Genomic DNA, 22,135 nt, shown 5'->3' with positions numbered 1-22,135 from the left:
TTTTTCTTCTTGCTTGGATTAGTATGAAGATGCTTTCGTATAATCTCGTCACCAAAATCGAAGTCAAGAACCCGCAGTTGGTTCCTGCAGGTGAGCTCGAACACCGATCTTAGTTCTAACGAACAGCAACCAATACCACTATTACAGGACTACCTAAAATTGTCCATATAGATTACATATATTGTGTATCAATCCTATCTATATTGTGTAAATACTGTTCGTAATATTGCCACTACTACTATGGTGATTAAAGCAACACGTGTGAGGGTGAAATTTTGACCGAATATTGAGCGGTAATTTGAACTAAATCAAAACACACTATGTGCATGCAGATTGTCAAAAGGGCGTATTTCCAGAACGGATTTGGGTATCAAGTTGGAACTTTCAGAGAATGCTTAAAAGGGAAGATCAATTGACTAAAAGGTAATATGTGCATGCTACAACTAATACTACTACTACCACCGCTACTTAGCTATATCTACTACTACTTCAATTGCAACTACTTGCAAGGCTAAAACTATTAAGACGACAAGGTTGTCAAAATGGGGTCAAAAGAGCGCATCAGTAATATTTCTAGGACTTCCGTATCAAGATGTTACTTCCAGGGTTTCCAGAGGGGTATGTTCCATTGACCAAAAGGCAACATATACATGATACTACTTTTATTAATACTGCTCCTACTACTGTTACTACAACTACTAATAAAATACTATTATTGCTACTACCATCACTGCTACTATAATACTATTACTATTAAGACTAAGTTGTGAAGGCTAAAATTTTAGGGAATATGGACGGGAAATTTGAACAAAATCAAAAGACACTACATTTTAGATTTCACTTTTTTTCTTTTTTTTTTATTGCTTGAAACTTTATCTGAAAGCTCTTGGGCAAGGAGGATTTCCTTGAAAAAATTCCTGAAACTGAAACCGGCAAAAAAAAAAAAAAAAAAAAAAAAAAAAAAAAAAAAAAAAAAAAAAAAAACACTAAATATATCTACATAACGTGAGAAGTTATTAGGGGATGGGGGACGAAGGGTGTGTACAATTTTGTGTGAGCCAAATTCCAGGACGGGAGTCTAAATCAACAGAAAATAAACAGATAAAACAAATGCAATAGCATTTGACTCATTAGAAAGTAATGTGTCGATAAAATATAAAGTGGGCTATTGCTAAAGGTAAGGAAGAATAACTCTCACGGAATCCGAAACCTAGTGTCCTTCTTAAATAGCCGTTCTTCAATCAAATTTCCAATTCAACACGATCTGTGTCCCATAGCCACACATGACATCAGATCATAATTTCCAATAATACACCTTAGAAATCAAAATGATGCGTGCAACCCAATGGGGAACGCCTTCATAACAACAGTAGGATGTACAGTAAATAACCGATTTTGATTTCAAGAAGATAAAATATGCCTCTTTCCACTGGATTCAATAAAAAAAACAAGTTTTTTTAAATGAAAGTAAGGAGCGACATTAAAAATTGAAACGAACAGAAATTACTCCGTTTATGAAAGGGGCTTCCCCCTCAACGCCCCGCTCTTTACGCTAAAGTTTTTAACTGTTTTAAGAAGTAGAGTTAAGAGGAAGAGTCAAACTTTAGCGTATAGAGCGAGGCGTTGAGTAGGAAAAGCCCCTTTCATATACGGAGTAATTTATATTCGTTTTAAGTTTTAATGTTGCTTCTTACTTTCATTTAAAGAAAACTTGTTTTTTATATTAAATCCAGTAGAAAGAGGCACATTTTATCTTCTTGAAATCAAAATCGATTATTTACTGTATATCCTCTCCTAAGTCCTTTTCTGCGGACACTTTCTATAAAAATGTGATGAAGAAAATAAATAAATAAAGGGATCTATTTTTTTTTTTTACTCCGTTGACTCAAAAAAAGAAAAAAAAACACTATTTTCCTCTTTCTAATTCTTAAGTGGGTATATCATGTTTTCATATGTAACAACCGAAGCACGTATTATATGAAACAAACTATTTTCAGTTCAAGCCTGCATAAGTCTAACTGAGCTGTGTTGGGTCATTTCAAACGCAAAGATTAGCATTTAGTACTTCACCAAACGTAAAAGCATTAAAAGAAGAACATAAATTTGAAAAATAACGCGAAAAAGTATGATTTCAAATACCAATTTCCATTGGAGGGCACTTCATGTATTTCTAGTCCTCTTGCTTTAAGTTCTTTGTTCAAAGACTCTATTTCTTGCTGTCGTTTTCCACTCAAGTTTATCAAACCTTGCTCTGCTATTTCTTCCTCTCTTCGTTTATTTTTCTCCATTTTGCTTTCTCTTCGTTTTTGAGCTTTTGTCATACGTTGCGCTGATTCTTCATCGTCTTGTGCAGTTTGTTTGTAAAAAGATGGGACAACTGCTGAATTTTCATTGATCTAAAACACAAAATCAAATTTCGACTCAAAGACAAATGAAAACTTGGAAGCCATAAATCAGATCACAAGTAACACTTTTACAACATCATTTCTTAGGTGGTGGAGGGAGGGGGATTCTTCCTGCAGAGAAGCTTAAAACAGGACATTTTTATATCACAATTTTTCAGGGACTATTTTTTTCCTCTTTCTTGCTTTTTTTCTTACTTACTTCATTTAAACCATCATTCTGTTAAGCATATTTTTGTTTCTTTTACGTTGTCTAAAACGATGCAGGTAGTCAAAGTAGCATTAGATAGGTTAATAAGTAAAAAGTTATAAAATATTCAGGAGAAACCTCTAAAGCTCAATGCCAAACAGCCGAATTTTATTGACGATCCTTTGGATCATTATTAGAGACGTGGGCGATTCTCTGTATTCATTCCACCGTATTCATTCATTCCACAATGCGGGCGGATATAACAGATTACAATTCGTGAAGTCTCCTTGGAAAAAACGCATACATCCATAAATCCAATTTCCTCCATTATCATTCTCTTCTTCTGCAAAATGTTTTTCTCTTTGTCAGTTAGAAGAAAAAAACTTTCATCGCAAGTTAACAATTTTATTAAAAAAAAAAAAAAAAAAAAAAAAGTTTTGAACAATAAATTCTACAAATATTTCTTATAATTTGAAGTATCTCTTGCTCAAGAGTTTTTAAGTAAAACAGTTCAAAATAGGGATGATACCTTTTTATTGACAGTGAAATATAAAGTTATTTAACTGGATATTTCGAGCACATATACAGTGTTCATCATCAGCAGTAAAACTGCAGTTTTACTGCTGATGATGAACACTGTATATGTGTTCGAAATATCCAGTTAAATAATTTTATATTTCACTGTCAATAAAAAGGTACCATCCTTATTTTGAACTGTTTTACTTTCGTCATGGAAAGGCAGTGTGGTCTTCGAAGTTATAAGGAATTTTTTAGTTAAATCACCTCAACAGTCTGGACTAGAGAAAAAAAATTCATTCTTTATTTAGCTGTAGGAAGTCACAACTATAAAAATGATCGATCGTTTACGCTGGAAACTTCTATTTTCCCCTCTAAAGGGATTCCAAATACAACCTCCATAATTTTTTAACTAGAACGTGCTAATAGAAAGCAGAGCTGTGGAATCGGAGATTTGATAAAAAAAAAATTCTGAATGGAGTCGAAATCGGCATATTAAGGTCTCTGGAGTCAATTATAACTCATAACCAATTCCACATCCCTGATAGAAAGTAAACATTTAAAATGTATTTTTATTTACTTAAAGAAAAGAAGCAACTAACCTCTAGAAATTGCAGAGAAATACACTAAACCAACCTACATAGACCACTAGAGTTCCACTTAAATACTAGCCAAAACTGCCTGCTTTACAAGCGTTGGGACAGGTAATAAGACTCAACAACAAGACTTTTATAAGTTCTGAGGCAAAACTAGCTAAGCAGGACAGAAAAAGAAACGTAAGACAACGTAAAAAGAGGATAAAACTATCACTGGTTGTGGACTTCTCCTCATTTTTTCTCAGTCATACGGTCGTTAAATACCTTACAGAATCACCTTAAATTGCCCATTACAAGCTTTTCAGTTTGAGTGGCCAACCTATTCATAATTAATTGGGTGGTCTTCCCATAAACGGTATAGCTTAGAAAAGATCAGAATAAACGACAGAAAACTAAGAGCCAACATCATCTTTCCTAGAAATCTTAGAATAACCATTTAGTTTCTCCAGTTTTGTCCCAGAGATAGATATTCAAATTTAAGAAACTTACACCATTCATAGTTCCTTTTTTTATTGAATGGAGCAGAATTTTCTTCTTAAAGTTGAGAATAGCGCAGTCCCTTTGGAAAAAGTTAAACATCAGGTCGAAAGAAGACTCACTGAATAATTTGAGTTTCCTGTTCTGTTTCAATATTTGCTGTTCCCGTTTCAAAATTTTGAAGTTTCCTGTTCTGCCACCTGCCTTATTTGAAATCTTTATGGACACAAGAGGCACATTATTTATGCTCTATATACATTGATTTGACAAAGTTTTGCTAACTCCCCAGAAAATGATGAGATGAATTATTGCAGTATAATGTGCAGCAAGTATCAGCAAATCATATTTCCTTCTTTTTGCCATTTAAATACGAACCAAACAATGGACTAAGCATAAAATTAGCAATCGAAAAATTTGTTTCTTTTTGTTCTAGTGTGTCTACTCCTGAAGAGGCCCCATTCTAGACCTTTACTTTATCCTAAAAAAGGTAAAGGTAAAGGATACGGCATTAGACTTTACAGTCCGTACCGGCGGCGTTGATCTCCGTTTCTTGGCCCTTCAGCCAGGAAGTGCAATGGGGGGGGGGCTGGGAGCCAGCCATCCTGTGCTTTCGCGCACCCTTCCTGTTTACCTTCCCCAGATTTCTCAAGGTAACCATTTAGAGCTGGGTCGACTCTGGCTAAGCTTTCAGTCACGCCACTGACCCCCGTCCCAAACTGAACAATTAGGTACACCGCGATTCGAACCCGCGTCCTCTCAGACAAGCGATCCCAAATCCAGCGCGCCAACCCATTCGGCCAAGGCGGCTACCCTTACCCTAAGCATTTATTTGTGAATATTTAACACATTGATACCATTTAGCGCAGTTAAAATTTTAATAGCGTTTAGCTCCCTACAATTGGCTAGATTTAATTCGATCCAAAGGATAGCCCGTTTTTGAAAACTATGCACGAGGGAAATGGGGCGACGACGAATCGTATCTTATGGAACAGGGGTGAGAAATCAAAGAGAGAATAAAGGTACTTGTTTTTATATTACAGAGCTGAGAAGTCAAAGGGAGGATTGTTACCTGTTTTCATAGAACTGAGAAGAGACTAACAGGAGCTAGTCTAACACCACGCAGGGAGCTGAAAGGACGATGTCACTAGCTTACAGTGAACGTAGTTGTAAATCAGTGTCGACAGGAGGACATTGATTAGGTTTCATTTGTTTTAAACTAGCATCTTGTTAGCTTTTCGAACGTTATATACACATATAACGTTCTATTCCATATAACGTGCATGTGTGCACGTTATATGGAATGTGCATGTTATATCGTGCATGTGTACACATATAAGATCCTTTACCTTTTTATATTAAAATTATTTCACCCTTTGTCTTTGAGACTGTCAGCCGAATACCCTTATCATTTCGTACATAAGGATGTTTGAACACCAATCATCCTTAAGATTTCACTTATTTCCTTTCTACTGCCATCCTCCATTAATTCACTTACTACGGAAGATAGCATGAGCCAGTGGCCTTAATAAAAATATTGCTTAAAAAAAATTTCAGAATTTTTTTCATTGTCTATATTTTTTTCTGTTCCCATCCTATGCTACTCCGCGTGCTATGGAATAGAGCTTGGGCTTGTGGCCCTTGCATTCTTGTTGTCGTTCGACTTTTTGCTCTTTCTGATCTTTCTTCTTTCTTTGCTCTTTTGACTTTCTTTGCTCATCATTCTATTTTTGCTCTTTCTGTAGACCACTTCACAGCCTTTTTTATCTAAGCCTTTTATAATAGATAAAAATTTTATCTATCAGCCTTTTATAAATAAAAGGCTGATAGATTTAATATTTATCTTTTTTATCAGCCTTTTATAAATAAGTTTTCAGACAACAGTCGCCCAGCATGAACACAAAAGGAAACGACGGACAGCGAAAAAAGAAGAAAATTTGTCACCAGTAAAACTGTCATTGGTTATCAATTTTCTTTGTTTTTTCTCTATCTTAAGTTTTCACTTATTTTCTCTCAGTTACCACCCGCTGCTAATTAGCTTGCTAGCGAAAATAGCAAATTTTTCAAAGACCACACTGCTTTTCTATGACGATCAAGTTAAAGTTCAAATAGGGATAAGTCCTTTTATTAGATATATAGTTCAGTTTAATTGTAATACTTTAGTTTATCTGCTGATGACAATCACTTTATGTGGTCAAAATATCCAGAACTTTTTGTCTGTTTTTCACTGTCTAATAAAGAACTTATCCCTGTTTAAACTTTTACCTATTAGTGAAGATACCACAAACCTGTGGTCTTTGTATGTTAGTCGAATTTCTATTTCTTTTTTTTTTAACAATTCCATAGGAATTTTGCAGCTATGATTAGGTTCTGAGACAACACTGACTAAGCATGACGAAAAAGAAAACGATGGACAAAAAAAAAAAAAAAAAAAAAAAAAAAAAAAAAAAAAAAAAAAAAAAAAAAAAAAAAAGAGCAAATTTGCAACCACTAAAACTACCAGTGGTTCCGAATTTTTCACATATTACTTTTTGTCTCAAGTTTTCATTTATTTTCAGTCTGTTCCTCTGCTACTTCGCTAGCTACGGAACACAGATGGGACCCATAGACACTACATGCTTGTCATTATGTACCCGACTTTGCTTCTTTTTTTCTTTTTCTGTGGACCACTGCAGGCTTTCTGTCATGTGAATAATTTCTCCAACGACACTGGCTAAACTTGACAACAAATGAAAATGTTGGACAATGAGAAACAAGGAAAATTTGCAATCAGTAAAATTATCATTGGATACGATTTTTTCTCATTTTTTCTTTGCATCATTTATTTACTTTCTGTTCTCATCCTCTTACTATGGGAGTAATCCACGGCGGTGGTGGACGCTATTATGCATAGTAGCGCTGTACTGGAAACTGGCCACCAAAAACTTATCAAAGCTGCACCACGAATTTATTGGTGTTTGGTCTATTTGTAGCATTTTTCGCTTTTTTTAATTTGGAAAACTAAATTAGTATCAGATCTTATTGGAAGTTTTTCTTCGTTCCAAGCTAGAATATATGTGACTTGCCATTCCTTTCCTACTTCCTTACAAGGACCAAACCTCAGACAAAATAAGGATGAGACATCAAGCTTAACTTATCCCTACCATTCTTGACATAGCAATAAAAACTAGCTGTCAAATTTCATTGTCTGACCTATAACCTCACTTCTTTAACTTTTGAGACCTTTTATAGTAGTTCTTTCCTTATTTTCTACTTCTCTATTTCCTTCTCTATTCTCTATTTATTTCTTTCCTTATTTCTACTAATTTTGCTTTAAAATTTAAGACACTTAACTAGAACTAAACTAAAGCATTTCTCTTAAAACATTTGACAAGCTTGTAGGTGTATTATGTACTATAATCTTGTTGTGCATTATGGAAGATGGAACAAGCCTATGGCATCTGCATGCTTGTCATCATGATGTACAGTTTCCGTTTTTTTTGCCTTTTCTAGCTTATTTAATTTTTTTTTATTTTATATAGCTCATTTGCCCCCACCCTATTCCAAAGTCAATTCACCCAGCCTTTAGTAAGATAAAATATATCTTGTGCATAAATTATTTTGAATGTGGATGGCAAAAAGATAATGGGTTTATGTGACTCATTGTATTCCTTGGGAAACACATTCTCCAAATCACCAAGATCAGCCAGGGTATGATTCAATCGAGATATTGATTCTCTTGACATATTGGTATGGTAACTACAAATTGTTTTTCAAATGTCTCATTTTAACTATCAATAATTTTTAAATGGAGTAGGTCACAATGGACACACAGATGAAAATGGATCTGAATCTAAGGTGAGGACAAGGAATAGGACTTGGATCATTGGACTAATGATGGGGGGGGGGGTGCATCTCATTTCCCTTGTGTCTAAAACAAAACTGACATGGAAGCTAACCTGACTTTTTTCCATTGCTTCTTCAAGCTGCTTGATCTCCAATGCATGCTTTTCTAGGAGCTCCTTCTCAAGCTTAGCAATTTCGTCTTGCACTTCTTTCTTCTTTTTCTTATCACCCTTTGTGGCAGTTTTCTTCAGAGCTTGGACAGTTGCTAAAGTTATAATAGAAGTAAATCAATAAGACATTATCCTTCAACACAGGGCATTAGAACTGCAAATCATAATCATTTTTCAGGGAAAAAAATGAAAACTAAATGTTTTACCCAACTAAATGAAATGAAAGGTAAATCTAATATACTAGACAATGCTTCATACAAGACAAATTTCTTTTGACTTTAATTTGAGTGCATTGTGATACCAGCCTGATTCAATAGGCATTATGACCTTTGAATAACCTCCTCAATAATTATAATGTTGAACATTAAACCTAAAAACAAACTAAAACAAACAGAAATTATTCTGTATATGAAGAGGGCTGCCTTCTTCCTCAACCCTCACCCTTTAAGCTTAAGTCTCACAGTTGTTTTTTTTAATATATATAATTCAAATTTAATGGCCCCCTTTCTAAGCATTTCAACTTTTCAATTCAAACAATTCAACTTTAACTGACTCAATATTTATCCTGATATTATTCTATTCACCACATGCACAGATGATCACAAAACGAACCTGCACAACGCCCTTGCCTGATGTTTTCTAACTGATGGTTCTAAAGTATTTGACTCTTTTAAGACTGAAGAGCTAATGGTTAGCCAAAAAAAAGACCAAGAAAGAGTAGCAACATGGTCCACCACATCCTGCAAAATGTAAAAATTGGCAATCAATCTGTTGATTCCCAAAGACAACTAAACCTTCTTCAGCTGTTTAGTGTAACACAGTGTTAGCTTGAAATTGCTTACTTTCACCCACATTTCCTTCTTTTAATTTGGCAAATGGTACAACCAATAACTGCATAATTGGTCCAATTACAGTTGGAGATTTTAATCATCAAAACTCAACTCCCAATTTTTCAAGATACATATGGTTGTACAAGTTTCCACGTAACTTACTCAGTTTCCCTTTCATTGTCTTGGGTGCTTTAAGCATACATTCATCACTAGATACCTATGTGCAGCATGGAAATTGAATAAAGCACAATAGCTTACTTTTGCCTACATTTCCTTTTTTTTAATTTGACAACTGCTACAACCAACTGTATAACTGCATTTGGACCATGAAAACTGGATTCCTGAATTTTCAAGATATAGGCCTATACAGTTGAAGCCTATATGTTTCCACTTCACTGAATCAAACAGCAAGATTCCCCTTTCACTATAGGCCTATATTCATTGCTAGAAACCTATATGTGGTACAGAAACTGAACAAAATCCTTGTCAGCTCAAACATGCACTTTTCTATATTAAAATGAACTGATACACTCACTACAGCATACAACCCTTTCTCCAGGAACTACCAAGGATTGTAGCATCACCAAGGCCATAGTTATTGGTCAACTTTGAAGGGAGGGGGCCTTTTAGGGAAGGGGAATATCTATCCTTCAATCTTTTTGGTCACTTAGAGAGGGCACTAATAAATTTCATTTCTGTCCAAATGAGCTATTAAATCTCTCTCTATGGTGCTCTAGTCACCTCCTAGCCCTGCAAGTATTTTTTTTAAATAAGAGACAGATCAGCACTACCCATACAAAAAGTGATTTTCCTTGTTGTTTAAGGTGGGGGACTGTAATTTATTTGTACAAGGTTTTCAACTATGCTGATCCTAATGCTATACTTTTCATTTTGATTTGATATCATTTTCAAATGTTTTAGGCTTTTTTTCAAAACCACTATAGATTTCTTTTTGTAATAAACTTTTACTTTGAGATGAACCAAAATAATAGGTACCATTCCTGAATCAGTGTCAGGGCAGCAAGTGTTTTCAAAATGTATTTTATAGCTTTTGACTACTATGGGTTGTGGTTTGATGTTTACTAGGTTGCAGCTACTGCTGCAACCATGATACAATAGTCTATAAACTTATTTTCATAAGATTTGAGTTTAACCCTTGTTTACTTTCTATCCTCTAGAAAACAACTAAAAAATATCACTAAAAATGAAGAATTCTCTATATAGTTCTATTCTTCTCTTCAATAAACTAGATCTCATTATTAAGTCCAATAAGAGATGAAAAAGAGGAAGATGACAGTAAATACATACTTACACAGAACAAATTTGGTTCAAAAACATAAATTCACATGAATAAAAAACTTTCATCCAGCATCAAGGATCTTTGAGGATCTGAAGTGCTTTATGGCATGAAAATTTACCCTAAAATATTAATAAATGAGAAATTGAATAGTAGATTTGGTAAAATTCTAAACAAACTACTTTTTGCCATCTTGGAAAGGGGTTGGGTAAGGAGAATGAAACTTTGGTAAAATTCTAGTTAATTGACTTCTTGCTATCTCAGAAAGGGTTTAGGTTAGGAAAATAAAACTTTCAGGGATGAATCTAAAGACTAAAGTGTGTCCTGGAAAGGTATTTTGAAGCAACTACCACCACTCCTTCTCCCTCTAAAGAGCCCTGACCTTTGTATGTCCTGGGAAGGTATTTTGAAGCAAGTACCTCCACTCCTTCTCCCTCTAGAGGGCACTGACCTTTGATGACCTTTAAAAATATGTGTGTTATAAAAGTGAAACCTTGCAAAATAGATCTTCTGCTTAATTGAAGTACAACAAAAGTATTTCAGCTTCATAACTTTGCTCAATTCCATTTTTTAAAGTTTTAAAGCTATGCAAATACATTTCCTAAATTTTGAAAAAAAAAGCATTGGTATGGCTCAAAATTCTACTCAAATAACAGAAATTGTATTTTCAGAACTAAAGGCAGAGAAAAAGCAAATAGCAACTGAAAATTAAGGTAAAATGTTGTTTTTTCAAAATTTCAATAGGCAAATGTCATGTAGTCCTGTAGGCGAATTTCAGGGTATCTATAGGGAGAAGGAGTGGAGGTGGGTACTTTAAAATACCTTCCCAGGACATACTTTAGCCTGTAGACCCATCCCTAAAAGTTTCAATTTCCTAACTTAAACCCTTTCTGAGATAGCCTAGTGAGAAATCAATTGACTAAAATTTTACCAAAACTCTTAATATAGAATCCAAGGCCAAAAACTTACTCTGAGAAGATGTTTCCTAACTAGGCTACTATGCTAAACCTATTCTGATCCCTAAGTCTTACAGATTTGCCTGGTTGACAGGTCTATTACTTTTTGGAATTTTGACAGAACAACATTAGCCTAGGTATTTCAAGAGTGGAGGTAGGTACACCTACTTCAAAATACCTTCCCAGGACATTCTTTAGCCTGTAGACCCATTCCAAAAGTTTCATTTTCCTAACCTTAACCCTTTCTGAGATAGCAAGAAGTAACAAAATTAGAAGTTTACCCTATTTTAGCTTAAAGTATGAATTCAATAAAATGTCAAAATGCCATCAATTTAAGCTAGGTATCCTAGGCCTCAATATGAGGTGACAAAGCCTAAACAAACAAAATCTGGAGTGTTAATTTCATTATTTATACAGAAAACCATTTGAAGCTACCTTGAAGTATCTTTTTCTCTTGACGATGTCTAGAAAGCAAATCATCATCTTCATCCATGGCTATACGACACAGTCTGGTTTTATAAAATTTAAATTTCTTGCCAAACAAAGGATGCACGGTTGCCCCAAGGCAGCAAAAGTTCGTAAACTAAAAATGCATGAAAACGTAACTTATGATAGACAAATCTCTTTTCAGTTTTCGAGACAGGCTGGCTTTATTTTACTATCAAGAGCAGCATTTAGAAGGAGGCAGGGTAAGTCGTTTTTGATTGAAAAAATCAAGTGTCTATACATATAGCGTCTATCAAGCTCCACCAAGGCCATAATTTGTTTTTAATTTGTCATTGATGTGGGTCTAATTTGGGAAAATTGAAGAAAAAGGCGAGTAAAGATTACATTTTTATCCAGCAAGGGCTAGATAACACTTCCAAAAGATAATACTTCTTAACTTAATTTAAACCTAAGTTTTTAAACATAAGTTGGACACACTATGTTAGATTCTTATACAGTAAAGTATAACCAATATGGGAACATGGGAGAAAGGTTGAGTAGTGGAGTCTATATTATTTTTAATTCAGATAACTGACGCTCTTCTCCAGTACTGGAACGGAGTATAAGCCTCATTGTTCACAAAAAATTCATCAAAAATTATAAGGAAAAATTGTCTGGTGCATTATAAGATTTGCAAAAGACTTGTCAAAATAAAACACATACTGTTTAAAATTTAAATATGTCTCTTGTATTGTAAAACAAAATGTTTTCAGTCTCTATTTAACTTTTGAAGATCGACACGAAGAAAGCATTCTTTAGTCTTTTTTAATAAAGGAACAAATAAATTTGCCCGAAACTTTTTCCAGGATTTTTTAAAATGGAATAGTAGTGTTGAGGTTCTTTCAAGTTCAGCACGCTCAATTCTTCCATTATAGTGAAAATTTTCCATTATAATGGAAAATTTTCCAGTATATTTAATAGTTGGGAAATATATTGACTAGTGCGTAAGGAGAGTGAGAAAGTTTGATTTATAATGAAAACTGGATTTAAATTTGTCTTATGCTTGCAGTTATATCAGTGCCCCATCTAGATGATTGTGCGCATAGGAATATTACTATTTTTAGCGTTTTTATTATTTGTTTGCCTATTATTTATTTGCCTATGTGGGTGCCATTCCTAATGGACCAATACATTGTTTGTTATTTTTTAGCAAGTCACATCTGCCTAGAGTCTCAAGCAGGTTGACCCAAAATAAAAAATTGTCACAGGACCATTAGATTGCCTGACGATGAAAGGTGATCAAATGAAAAGAAATCATATGGCATGCTGTGCGGATGAAGAATTGTATCGTCAAAGATTGTCTTGCATGATCCTGTGTCTGGGGCGAAAGGAGGAACACGTCCTCTGAGGTAGTAAGAAACCAAAAGGCAGTACTCAATGAAAATCAGAGCTTTGGGGAAGGTACCATACCAACACTATTATTCCAGAAAGGAACACTCTAATTGCAGAAGTTTATTTATTTTATTTTCAACCTTAGAGTGTTTGCTTTAAAGTTGATCTATTCTTCTACATGCTGCAAAATGTTTTCTCGTGGTTTCATTTGTTAGTTTACTTTTTAGTTTATCCGGTAAAAACTCCAGTAAAATGCTAGAAAAAACAGGTTTTAATTTGGTGTTCCACTTATCTGTAACGGCCCTAATGTCAACATCAACATAGAGAAGAAATGATTAACTACAAAACAAAATAGTATAAATGCAAAAGAAAAATAAATAAGCCTCCGTAAGTTAAATAATCTCTTGGCACGATTGTAGGTGTATTTAATGTGTAAATTCCAGAATTGAATTAAGAAGACAGGAATATCTGTACGCGATTTGACATAGTGATAAGGTGAACATACTGTTCAGTGTGTTTTAGCCTAAACTAGCCTATTAGTCTTTGCTCTTTCTAGATATAATTATGGATAATCATCTCAAGTTGCATTTTTTGATGATTTCAACCCTAACGAACTGCTTCCCTGACTTGTCAAAATCATTAGACCTACATCTGATAATAAAAAAATAAGATTTGTTGGATGTTGAACTGGTGGATAGGTTAGCTTGCTATTTGCTTTAAAGTTGATCTATTCTTCTACATGATGCAAATGCTACATGCTAGTTTACTTTCTAGTTCGTTCATAAAATACAATGAAAAATGGGTGCTAATTTGGTATATTTGTTTTACTTATTTGTTGTAGGCTAGCCCTAATACCAACATTAACATAGAGAAAAAGTGATTAACTACAAAATAAAATAGTAAAAATGTAAAGAACAATGAATAAATATTTGTAAGTAAAATAATTAATTGGCATGACTACTTTGGTACAATTATAGGTGCATTTAATATGTAAATTCCTAAATAGAATTAAGGAGAAAGAAAAATATTTGGTAAAATTCTAGTTGATTGACTTCTTGCTATCTCAGAAAGGAATTAGGCTAGGACAATGAAACTTTCAGGGATGGGTCTACAAGCTAAAGTATGTCCTAGGAAGGTATTTTGAAGTACCTACCTCCACTCCTTCTCCCTCTAGAGGGCCCTGACCTTTGATGAACTTCAAAAATATGTGTGATATACAAGAGAAATCTTGCAAAATAGATCTTCTGCTTGAATGAAGTACAACAAAATTGTTTTCAGCTTCACAACTTTGCTCAGTCCCAATTTATAAGTTTTTGAAGATATGCAAATACATTTCCTAAATTTTGAAAAGAAACATTGATATGGCTTAGAATTCTACTCAAGTAACAGGAATTGCATTTTCAGAACTAGAGACAGAGAAAAAGCAACTGGTAACTGAAAATTAAGGTAAAATTGTTTTGTCAAAATTTCCATAGGTATAGACCTGTCATGTAGGTGGATTTCAGGGCTCTAGACAGAGAAGGAGTAGAGCTAGGTACTTTAATATATTGTTCTGGGATATACTTTAGCCTATAGACCCATCCCTGAAAGTTTCATTTTCCTAACCTAACCCCTTTCTGAGATAGCAAGAAGTCACTCATCTAGAATTTTACCAAATATTTACATGATTTGATATAAGCATTAAGTGAATATACTGTTCAGCATGTTTTATTAGCCTATGCTCTTTCAAGATGTAATTATGGATAATCATCCCAAACATTTTTTGGTGATTTCAACCCTAATAAACTGCTACCCTGACTTGTCAAAATTATTAGATATACATATGACAAAAAAATTAAGATTTGTTTGATGATGATCAGGTGGGTAGGTTAGCCTGCTGTTTATAAATAATTAATATATTTGGGTAATAGCCTAATTGAGAAAAAGATGATTTTATAACTTATGCAAATCTGCTGTATATAATGTGGTAAGAATTTTGTTGCTTAGAAATAAGTGTTTTAAGGTTTTTTGTCTTTTGTTTCAGCAAACAATGGGTTTTTAGTTGAGACTATTCAGTCCTTTTTCTTTTGATTCAGTCTGTGAGATGAACAGAGCTACCCATTTGGTTGCTTCTTATTTATCTTGAATCTGCTCAGATTTCTTTCTGTAGATCTTTTATTCTAGGATTTGAAATATAAGAAGAAAAACACTGATTTCTGAGCTCTGTGTAGAGGTATAGTCAGATAAATTATTAGCTGATAAGGATATTTTGTGGTGTTTAAAGCACTGTAAGAGTTTACATTGCAGGATATATTGTGCAGACATCAGAATATAACTTTCAAATAGGCACCAGTCAATTGTTTCATTTTTTTAAATTACAATACCTACAAAGAGGGGAAGAGGGAACAGAGCCACTTTAATTAGGGGACTGATATGAAAATGCCTGAAAATCCGCCCCATTTGAGCTAGACCAAATTTGTATTTTCATCTGCCTGATGGTTGCCAGTTATACCCAAATGGCTTGAAACATACTGGAGGTGAGTTCTTATCACCTCCTACAGTAGGTGTAGTCATCTGCCTGAAAATTATAAGCTGAAAATTATAGGCCAATAAGACTAACATCAGTAACTTCAAAGATTCTTGAGGGAATTATAAATGATGCTGTCACTAAGCACTTGATGTACAACAACATCATGTCTCCAAATTAAGCATGGTTTCTGAAATGGCCATTCCACAGACACAAACCTAATACAGTCATACAATGAAGTCACCAAACTACTGTAAAAAGGGACACAGGTGGACATGATTTTGTTGGATCAAGCAAAAGCATTCAACAAAGTTGCACACCTGGAGTAATCTGAAGTCTTGTGGCATTACCAACAACGCTTTAAGCAGCCCGAAGTACTGGTTCTGCCTGCCTACCAGTGGGTAAAGGCAGGCATACTTAGCAGCCCCTACCCCTGGGGTGTAAGAGGGGACTCATCAGGTGAGACCTATGCTAATTTTAATTTGCTCCTGCTTTGTTATTTGAAATTTGCTGCTAGATTGTGAACCATATCCTGCCTTATACCCAGCCTGCCATATACTACTGCTTACTCTGTACCTGTCTTGTTGTTCACATTAAGTAAGTAATGAAAGGTCAAATCAAGCCACCCCGTGAACTTAGGTCAGACAGCTCACTCCAATTCTCTGGATCAGAATCTGTCTCAGAGCAAATACTCATCCTGACTAGCCACATGAATAATATAAAAATTAAACACAAAATGTTAGCAGATTCACTGCATCCTGACAGCCTTAAATCTTCAGTGAAAGGGTTACTTGATGACCTCATATTGGCCAAGATCTCTACCCAGGTAGATGAGGCTGTGACCAAAATGAAAGAGGAACAGGCATTCATTCAACATGATGCCACTATTTCTTCAGATAAGCTGGATGCAATCAAGCAGGATGTGTATGCTGGCCTCAGTCTAGATCTTAGTAGTCTAGTTGATAAGACCCTTGAAAGCTATAATAAACGCATATCTTCAATTGAATCTTCTTTGACTACTCTAGGGTCATCAATGAAAGACCTTGAGAGCTCTTTCAAGCCTATCCAGTCTAACCTGGCAAGATTAAATGATCGTTTTGAACAGCAGGCTTTGAGCAACCAAATTATTGTCTTTGGGGTGAAAGAAGATGCCCCCATTGAAAACACTGAAAGTCAGTTCATGTCACTATGTAATGGGAAATTTCCTGGCATACCAATTACCCAGTCTGATGTTGTATCAGCTAAAAGACTTGGCAAACCATCTGCCAAACCCAGGCCCATAGTTGTAGAATTTTGCAATTTACGAATTCGCCAACTGCTTCTCAGACAAAAGAAGGATTTGAAAGGATCTGGGACACTATTTTCTGAGATGCTTACAAAACCACGCTTACAGCTTCTTTCATATGCCAAGTCAAAGCTTGGTTTACGTAATGTTTGGTCCAGTAAAGGTGATATCCTGTATAAAACTCAGTCTGGAAGAGTAGTTAAGTTCAGTGATCAGGATGAAATTGATTTGTGTGCTGCAAATGCAGAGAATTGAAGTGATGGATTTTAGTTCACTTTGTTATAATATGTTGAATTGTTTTTGTATGAATTTATTTTATGTTCTTACATTTTTCCTTTTTCACTCTTCACTGTCTTCACATAATTCTGACTTGTGCTATATTATGCTTTGGGGCAATACCTTGGATGATATGTCCCTTCCCACTAATATTGCTCTATGTTTGTTTGTGATTCTACCACCTTCATGTAGTTTGCTTTCTGTTTTACTCTTGTCATGTCAGCATACTTATAGCTCACATAATTTTAACTGGTTACACATTATATTTTGTGCCACTCCTTTAATTAATATGTGCCTTTCCACTGATTTTTCATTATGTTTGTTTGTGATCCTATCACCATCATGTTGCATGGCTTCTAGAATGTTCTTGTTGTGTCTGCACACTTGCAGCTCATCGAGTTTTGACTGTTCCCATATTATATTTTGGGCCAATATTATGATTAATATATGCCATCCTACTGAATTTTTTGTTTTTTTTTGTTTTTGACTTTCTCACCTTCATGTAGGCCATTGATTATTGTGATAATATTATGCCCTCACTCTCCTCAAATAGTTGCTTTAATGTTTTTTGTTTGAATGTGCGTGGGATAAGAGATAAGTGGGATACTCTTAAATCGTATCTGTGGTCTGATAATTCTTGCCCTTTTGATGTCATAGGCTTGACGGAAACATGGTTATCTGACAGTGATAATTTTACAGCTTATGACATGCATGGTTATATTGCTATTCATGTCCCTAGAATGGTAACAAAGTGTTCTGGGGGTATTTCTTTGTTCATAAAATCTAGTATTGAATTTTGTAGAAGATCTGATCTTGAATCCTTGTTTACATCGGTGGTGTCTAATAGTAGGACAGTTTATTCTCTTGTTATTGATCTGAAAAGCCAGGTTGCATGTGATACTGTTTGTTTGTTTTATAAGCCCCCTCCTTTTCCAACACATCTGTTCTGTGATTTGCTTGATCAGCTTTCTGGTGTGGGGACTTTCTCTAAAAAACGGATTTGTGTTTTGGGAGACTTTAATTGTAATATGTTAAATGTTGGATCAAATGATGAATGTGACCATCTTTTTGATGTATTTTCTTCTTCTGGGCTACTTCCTTCAATTTTTTTTCCTTCACGCGTTGACCCTTCAAGAAATTCTGCCACTTTAATAGATAATATTTTCACTTCTCTTTCTCCTAATTTGAAGTTCTCGTCTGGTCTTGTTTTCACTGATCTTTCTGATCACTTCCCTATTTATCTATCACTATCTGTGCCTAAAACAGAGATTACTGTGGATGAGAAAGGCAAGTCTTATTTTAGAACTTTTACAGATAGAGAAATTTCTAATTTAATACATAGTCTTCAGAGTAATGATTGGTCTAGTGTTCTTGAAGCTAATGATGCTGATTGTGCAACTAGATTATTTTTGTGTCGTATGGGCACTCTGTTGGATAAGCATTTTCCTCTTAGAAAGAGGCCAAGGAATTTTACACCTAAATGCCCATGGATGTTTAGAGGTCTGATCAATGCAACCCATATGAAGGCGTCTTTGTTCAAGGCTGCATGTAAAAGTAAGACACAGGAAGATCTTCTGAAGTATAAACATTACAAAAATGTGCTCACTTCTTCAGTTCGCTTAGCAAAAAAGCTGTATTTTTCACGTCGAATTAATGAGTGTAAAGGGAATTTGCGCAAGGTTTGGACTGTAATTAATGAAGCTCTCTCCCGTAAGAAACTCAAACAATCTTCCCCATCTCTTTATAGGAAAGCTGATGGATCTGTTGTGGATAAAAAATCCTTAGCAAGTGCCTTCAATTCGTATTTCACCACACTTCCCTCAGTTCTCATTCCACCCCTGAGTAGAGTAAGTTGTTTTCCTATGACAGAGAAGTCTTTTTTCCTTTCCCCATGTAGTACTACTGAGATTTCTATTATTATTTCTCAACTTCCAACTAGTTGTTCAGTTGATAGTTTTGGTTTGAGTAATAATGTCCTTAAAAAAATCAGTCAGTTTGTTTCTCATCCCATCTCACATATAACTAACCTCTCTCTTTCTTCTGGTATTTTTCCTCATTTATTTAAAGTTGCTACCGTTGTACCCTTGCATAAAAAAGGTGATTCTTCTCTAATTTCAAATTACAGACCTATTTCTCTTCTTCCCGTCATCTCAAAGGTTGTTGAAAAAGTAGTGTATCGTCGACTCTCTTCATTTGTATTTAGTACTAATTCGACTGCTGGAAATCCTCTCATCACTAACCATCAGTATGGTTTTCGTCCCTCATTCTCTACCTTGCACGCACTTTCTGATGCAACTGAGTTTGTGCGTGTTAATCTGGACAAGGGCTTGTGTGTTTTGGGTCTATTTCTCGACTTTTCTAAGGCCTTTGATATGGTTGACCACAATGTTCTTCTGTCTAAACTATCTTTATTTGGAGTGCATGGAGTCCCACTAGAATGGTTTAGGTCCTACCTCTCAGAGAGATCTCAGTATGTTTTGGTTAACTGTACTTCTTCCTCTACTTTGCCTGTATTGAAAGGTGTCCCACAAGGCTCTGTGCTTGGTCCACTTTTATTTCTAATTTACATCAATGATCTTGTTGATGGTCTTCATCCCCATGTTCACCCTGTTCTTTTTGCTGATGACAGTAACTTTTTCATTGCTGCGGTGGACCTGCCATCTGCCACTTCTATGGCTCAAGGTCTTCTTGATAAAATAAAGGATTGGTGCTGGTCAAATGGTATGGCTCTTAACAGCCGAAAGAGTGCCATTGTCAACTTCAGAACCCCTTACCGTATGCGAGACGTACAGGAGCCAATCACCCTGACTTTTGGGAATGATATTATACCACAAGCTACTGTGGTGAAATTTCTTGGTGTGTATCTTGACTGTTTTCTTTCTTTCAAACCGCATATAACTCACACCCGTTCCTTAATTCTCCGCCAGTCTTCAATGTTGCACCGGATTAACTCATTTCTTCCTCCTGATATTATGGTTTCTCTTTATTATGCTTTTATTTATTCTTACCTTTCTTGTTGCTGCTCTGTCTGGGGTAATAATAATAAATCTCTTCTCTGCTCACTTCAAAGAGCCCAAAATAGGGCAGTGAAGGCTACTTTTCTTCTCCCTCGGCTTTACCCTTCCTCTGATCTTTATAATGATACTGGAATAGCTCCGCTGGATCATATTATAGGTAAAATTACCCTTTATTTTGCGCATTCTGCTTTTCTAGGTACTCTCCCACCGACCCTACAGCAGTTTTTCTCACGGACAGGCTCAGGTAGGTACTTTTCTTCTTTACGTAATTCTTCTCGACGATTTATTTTACCAAAACGATCTTCTACAGCAAGCCAGAGGTCTCCAGTATATCAATCAATTCTATTATGGAACTCCATCCCTTCGGATGTCCCTCTTTTTCTTTCTGCAAAGGCGTTATTTCGTCGGGTATTTCCAATTCAATAATTTTTCTCTCTTTATTAATCCTTTCCTAATTTGTATGTCTCTTCTCTTCTTTTAAAATCATTTTCAGCTATATGTTAATCTCCTTCTAAATCTTCTATCTGTTAAATATCCTATCTATTCAATGTCCTTGTCTTGTTCCAGTGTTTTTTTTTTTTTTTTTTTTTTTTTTTTTTTTTTTTTTTTTTTTTTTTTTTTTTTTTGTATATATTTTATAGTAGTGTTTTATTCTTGTTCTCTGTGGTCCATTACAAGCAAAGCTTCTTGGGCCTAGTAACCACTTTACTTTTGTAATAGTTTTTTCTTTTAGTATCAATAAATTGATTGATTGATTGATTGATTAAGGCTGAAAAGAAAGCTTCAAGCTTGTTGCATCCACTTGGACATCATTGAATGGATTGTAGACTTCCTGGGAGAACAAACCCAAAGAGTTGGTGTTATTAATGATAAAGGAGTATGTGTATCATCACCTATACCTGTTTTTAGCAGAGTTCTCTTGGGAACCATGCTTGGGCCATCACTTTTCAACATATATATCAATGATGCTCCTGAAATACTCCAAAACCTTCTCACACTCTATGCAGATGATTCTAAGCTCATTGGGGCAGCATCATTTTGGGCAGAGGTTGCCTCAATCCAAACCAATCTCAACAAGCTGGATGACTGGGCTAGACAATGGCTACTTGAATTTAATTCAAGTAAATGTAAATTTTTACATTTTGGCAATAAAAATCAAAAACATATTTACACCATGCAAAACCAAATAACTGGTCAAAGAGAACCCCTAGTGGCAGTTACAGAGAAAAGAGACTTGGGTGTCATAGTTGACTGCCAGTTAAAGTTTCAAAGTCATACTGAAAAGATTGTAGCTAGTGCAAACCATGCTTTAGGGACAATTAAACAAGCATTCACGACTAGATCTCCACAAACAATCACCAAGCTATACTAGAGTCTTGTCAGACCAAGGCTAGAAACTGGCATGTCAATTGCATCTTTCTTCTACAAAGTGGACAAGGACGTGATAGAGAAAGTACAGAGGAGTGCAACAAAGATAGTAGATGGGTGCCAACATCTTCATTACCCAATGAGACTGCAAATTCTGAGCTTATGCAGTATGACTTACTGAAGAAAAAGGGGTGACATGATTAACACTTACAAATTGATTCACAACAATCCAATTCATGGTCTCTTCTTCATTGATTCATCACAGCAGACAAGGGGTCATTCTAAGAAGTGCATAAAGGTCAACGCTCAGAGGAGGGAACGCCATCACTTCCTAACCAACTGGGTAGTAGACCAGTGGAACTCCCTGAGCAATCATACTGTATCCAGTAAGATCATCAAAGAATTCAAAGTCTCACTTGACAAGGAGTAGAGCAATAAGGAATGGAGGCTGGAATTGGACACCTTGGAGTCCCAGACCAGAACATAAACCCTAGTCAATAAAACCAACTCAATATTCAAAATAATTCCAAATCAATCCACATGGCAATTTTTGAAGAAATGCTGAGCAATGCTACAGGATGGAAAATCCTTCAATTGCTTCAAATTGCA

General features: G+C 35.2%; 3 protein-coding genes across 4 annotated transcripts in view; 2 read left to right on the top strand and 1 right to left on the bottom strand.

The window, feature by feature from the left end:
* LOC136027952 (deubiquitinase OTUD6B-like) overlaps positions 1-11,833 on the bottom strand; it is a 65,549-nt gene extending 53,716 nt beyond the window's left edge. Inside the window, exons 1-3 of the mRNA XM_065705426.1 lie at positions 11,692-11,833; positions 8,117-8,268; positions 2,140-2,396 (exon numbers count right to left, since the gene is read on the bottom strand). Coding sequence (XP_065561498.1) covers positions 2,140-2,396; positions 8,117-8,268; positions 11,692-11,749 — 467 coding nt within the window. The 5' untranslated portion in view covers positions 11,750-11,833. The remainder of the gene's footprint in view (positions 1-2,139; positions 2,397-8,116; positions 8,269-11,691) is intronic.
* Positions 11,834-13,391: 1,558 nt separating this feature from the next.
* LOC136027947 (protein abrupt-like) overlaps positions 13,392-22,135 on the top strand; it is a 70,550-nt gene continuing 61,806 nt past the window's right edge. For both annotated transcript variants that reach the window (XM_065705419.1, XM_065705418.1), the window contains exon 1: positions 13,392-13,461. The gene's annotated coding sequence lies outside the window, so the exon portion shown is untranslated. The remainder of the gene's footprint in view (positions 13,462-22,135) is intronic.
* LOC136028469 (uncharacterized) lies at positions 17,248-21,530 on the top strand. Its single transcript, XM_065706311.1, has 2 exons — positions 17,248-17,306; positions 20,927-21,530. Exons 1-2 carry the CDS (start codon positions 17,248-17,250, stop codon positions 21,528-21,530), a joined length of 663 nt encoding a protein of 220 aa, XP_065562383.1.

This window comes from Artemia franciscana, chromosome 6, assembly GCF_032884065.1.
Source record: "Artemia franciscana chromosome 6, ASM3288406v1, whole genome shotgun sequence".
Lineage (NCBI taxonomy): Eukaryota > Metazoa > Arthropoda > Branchiopoda > Anostraca > Artemiidae > Artemia > Artemia franciscana.
Note: the sequence above shows the minus strand (reverse complement) of the source record. Positions and strands in the feature narration are given on the sequence as shown.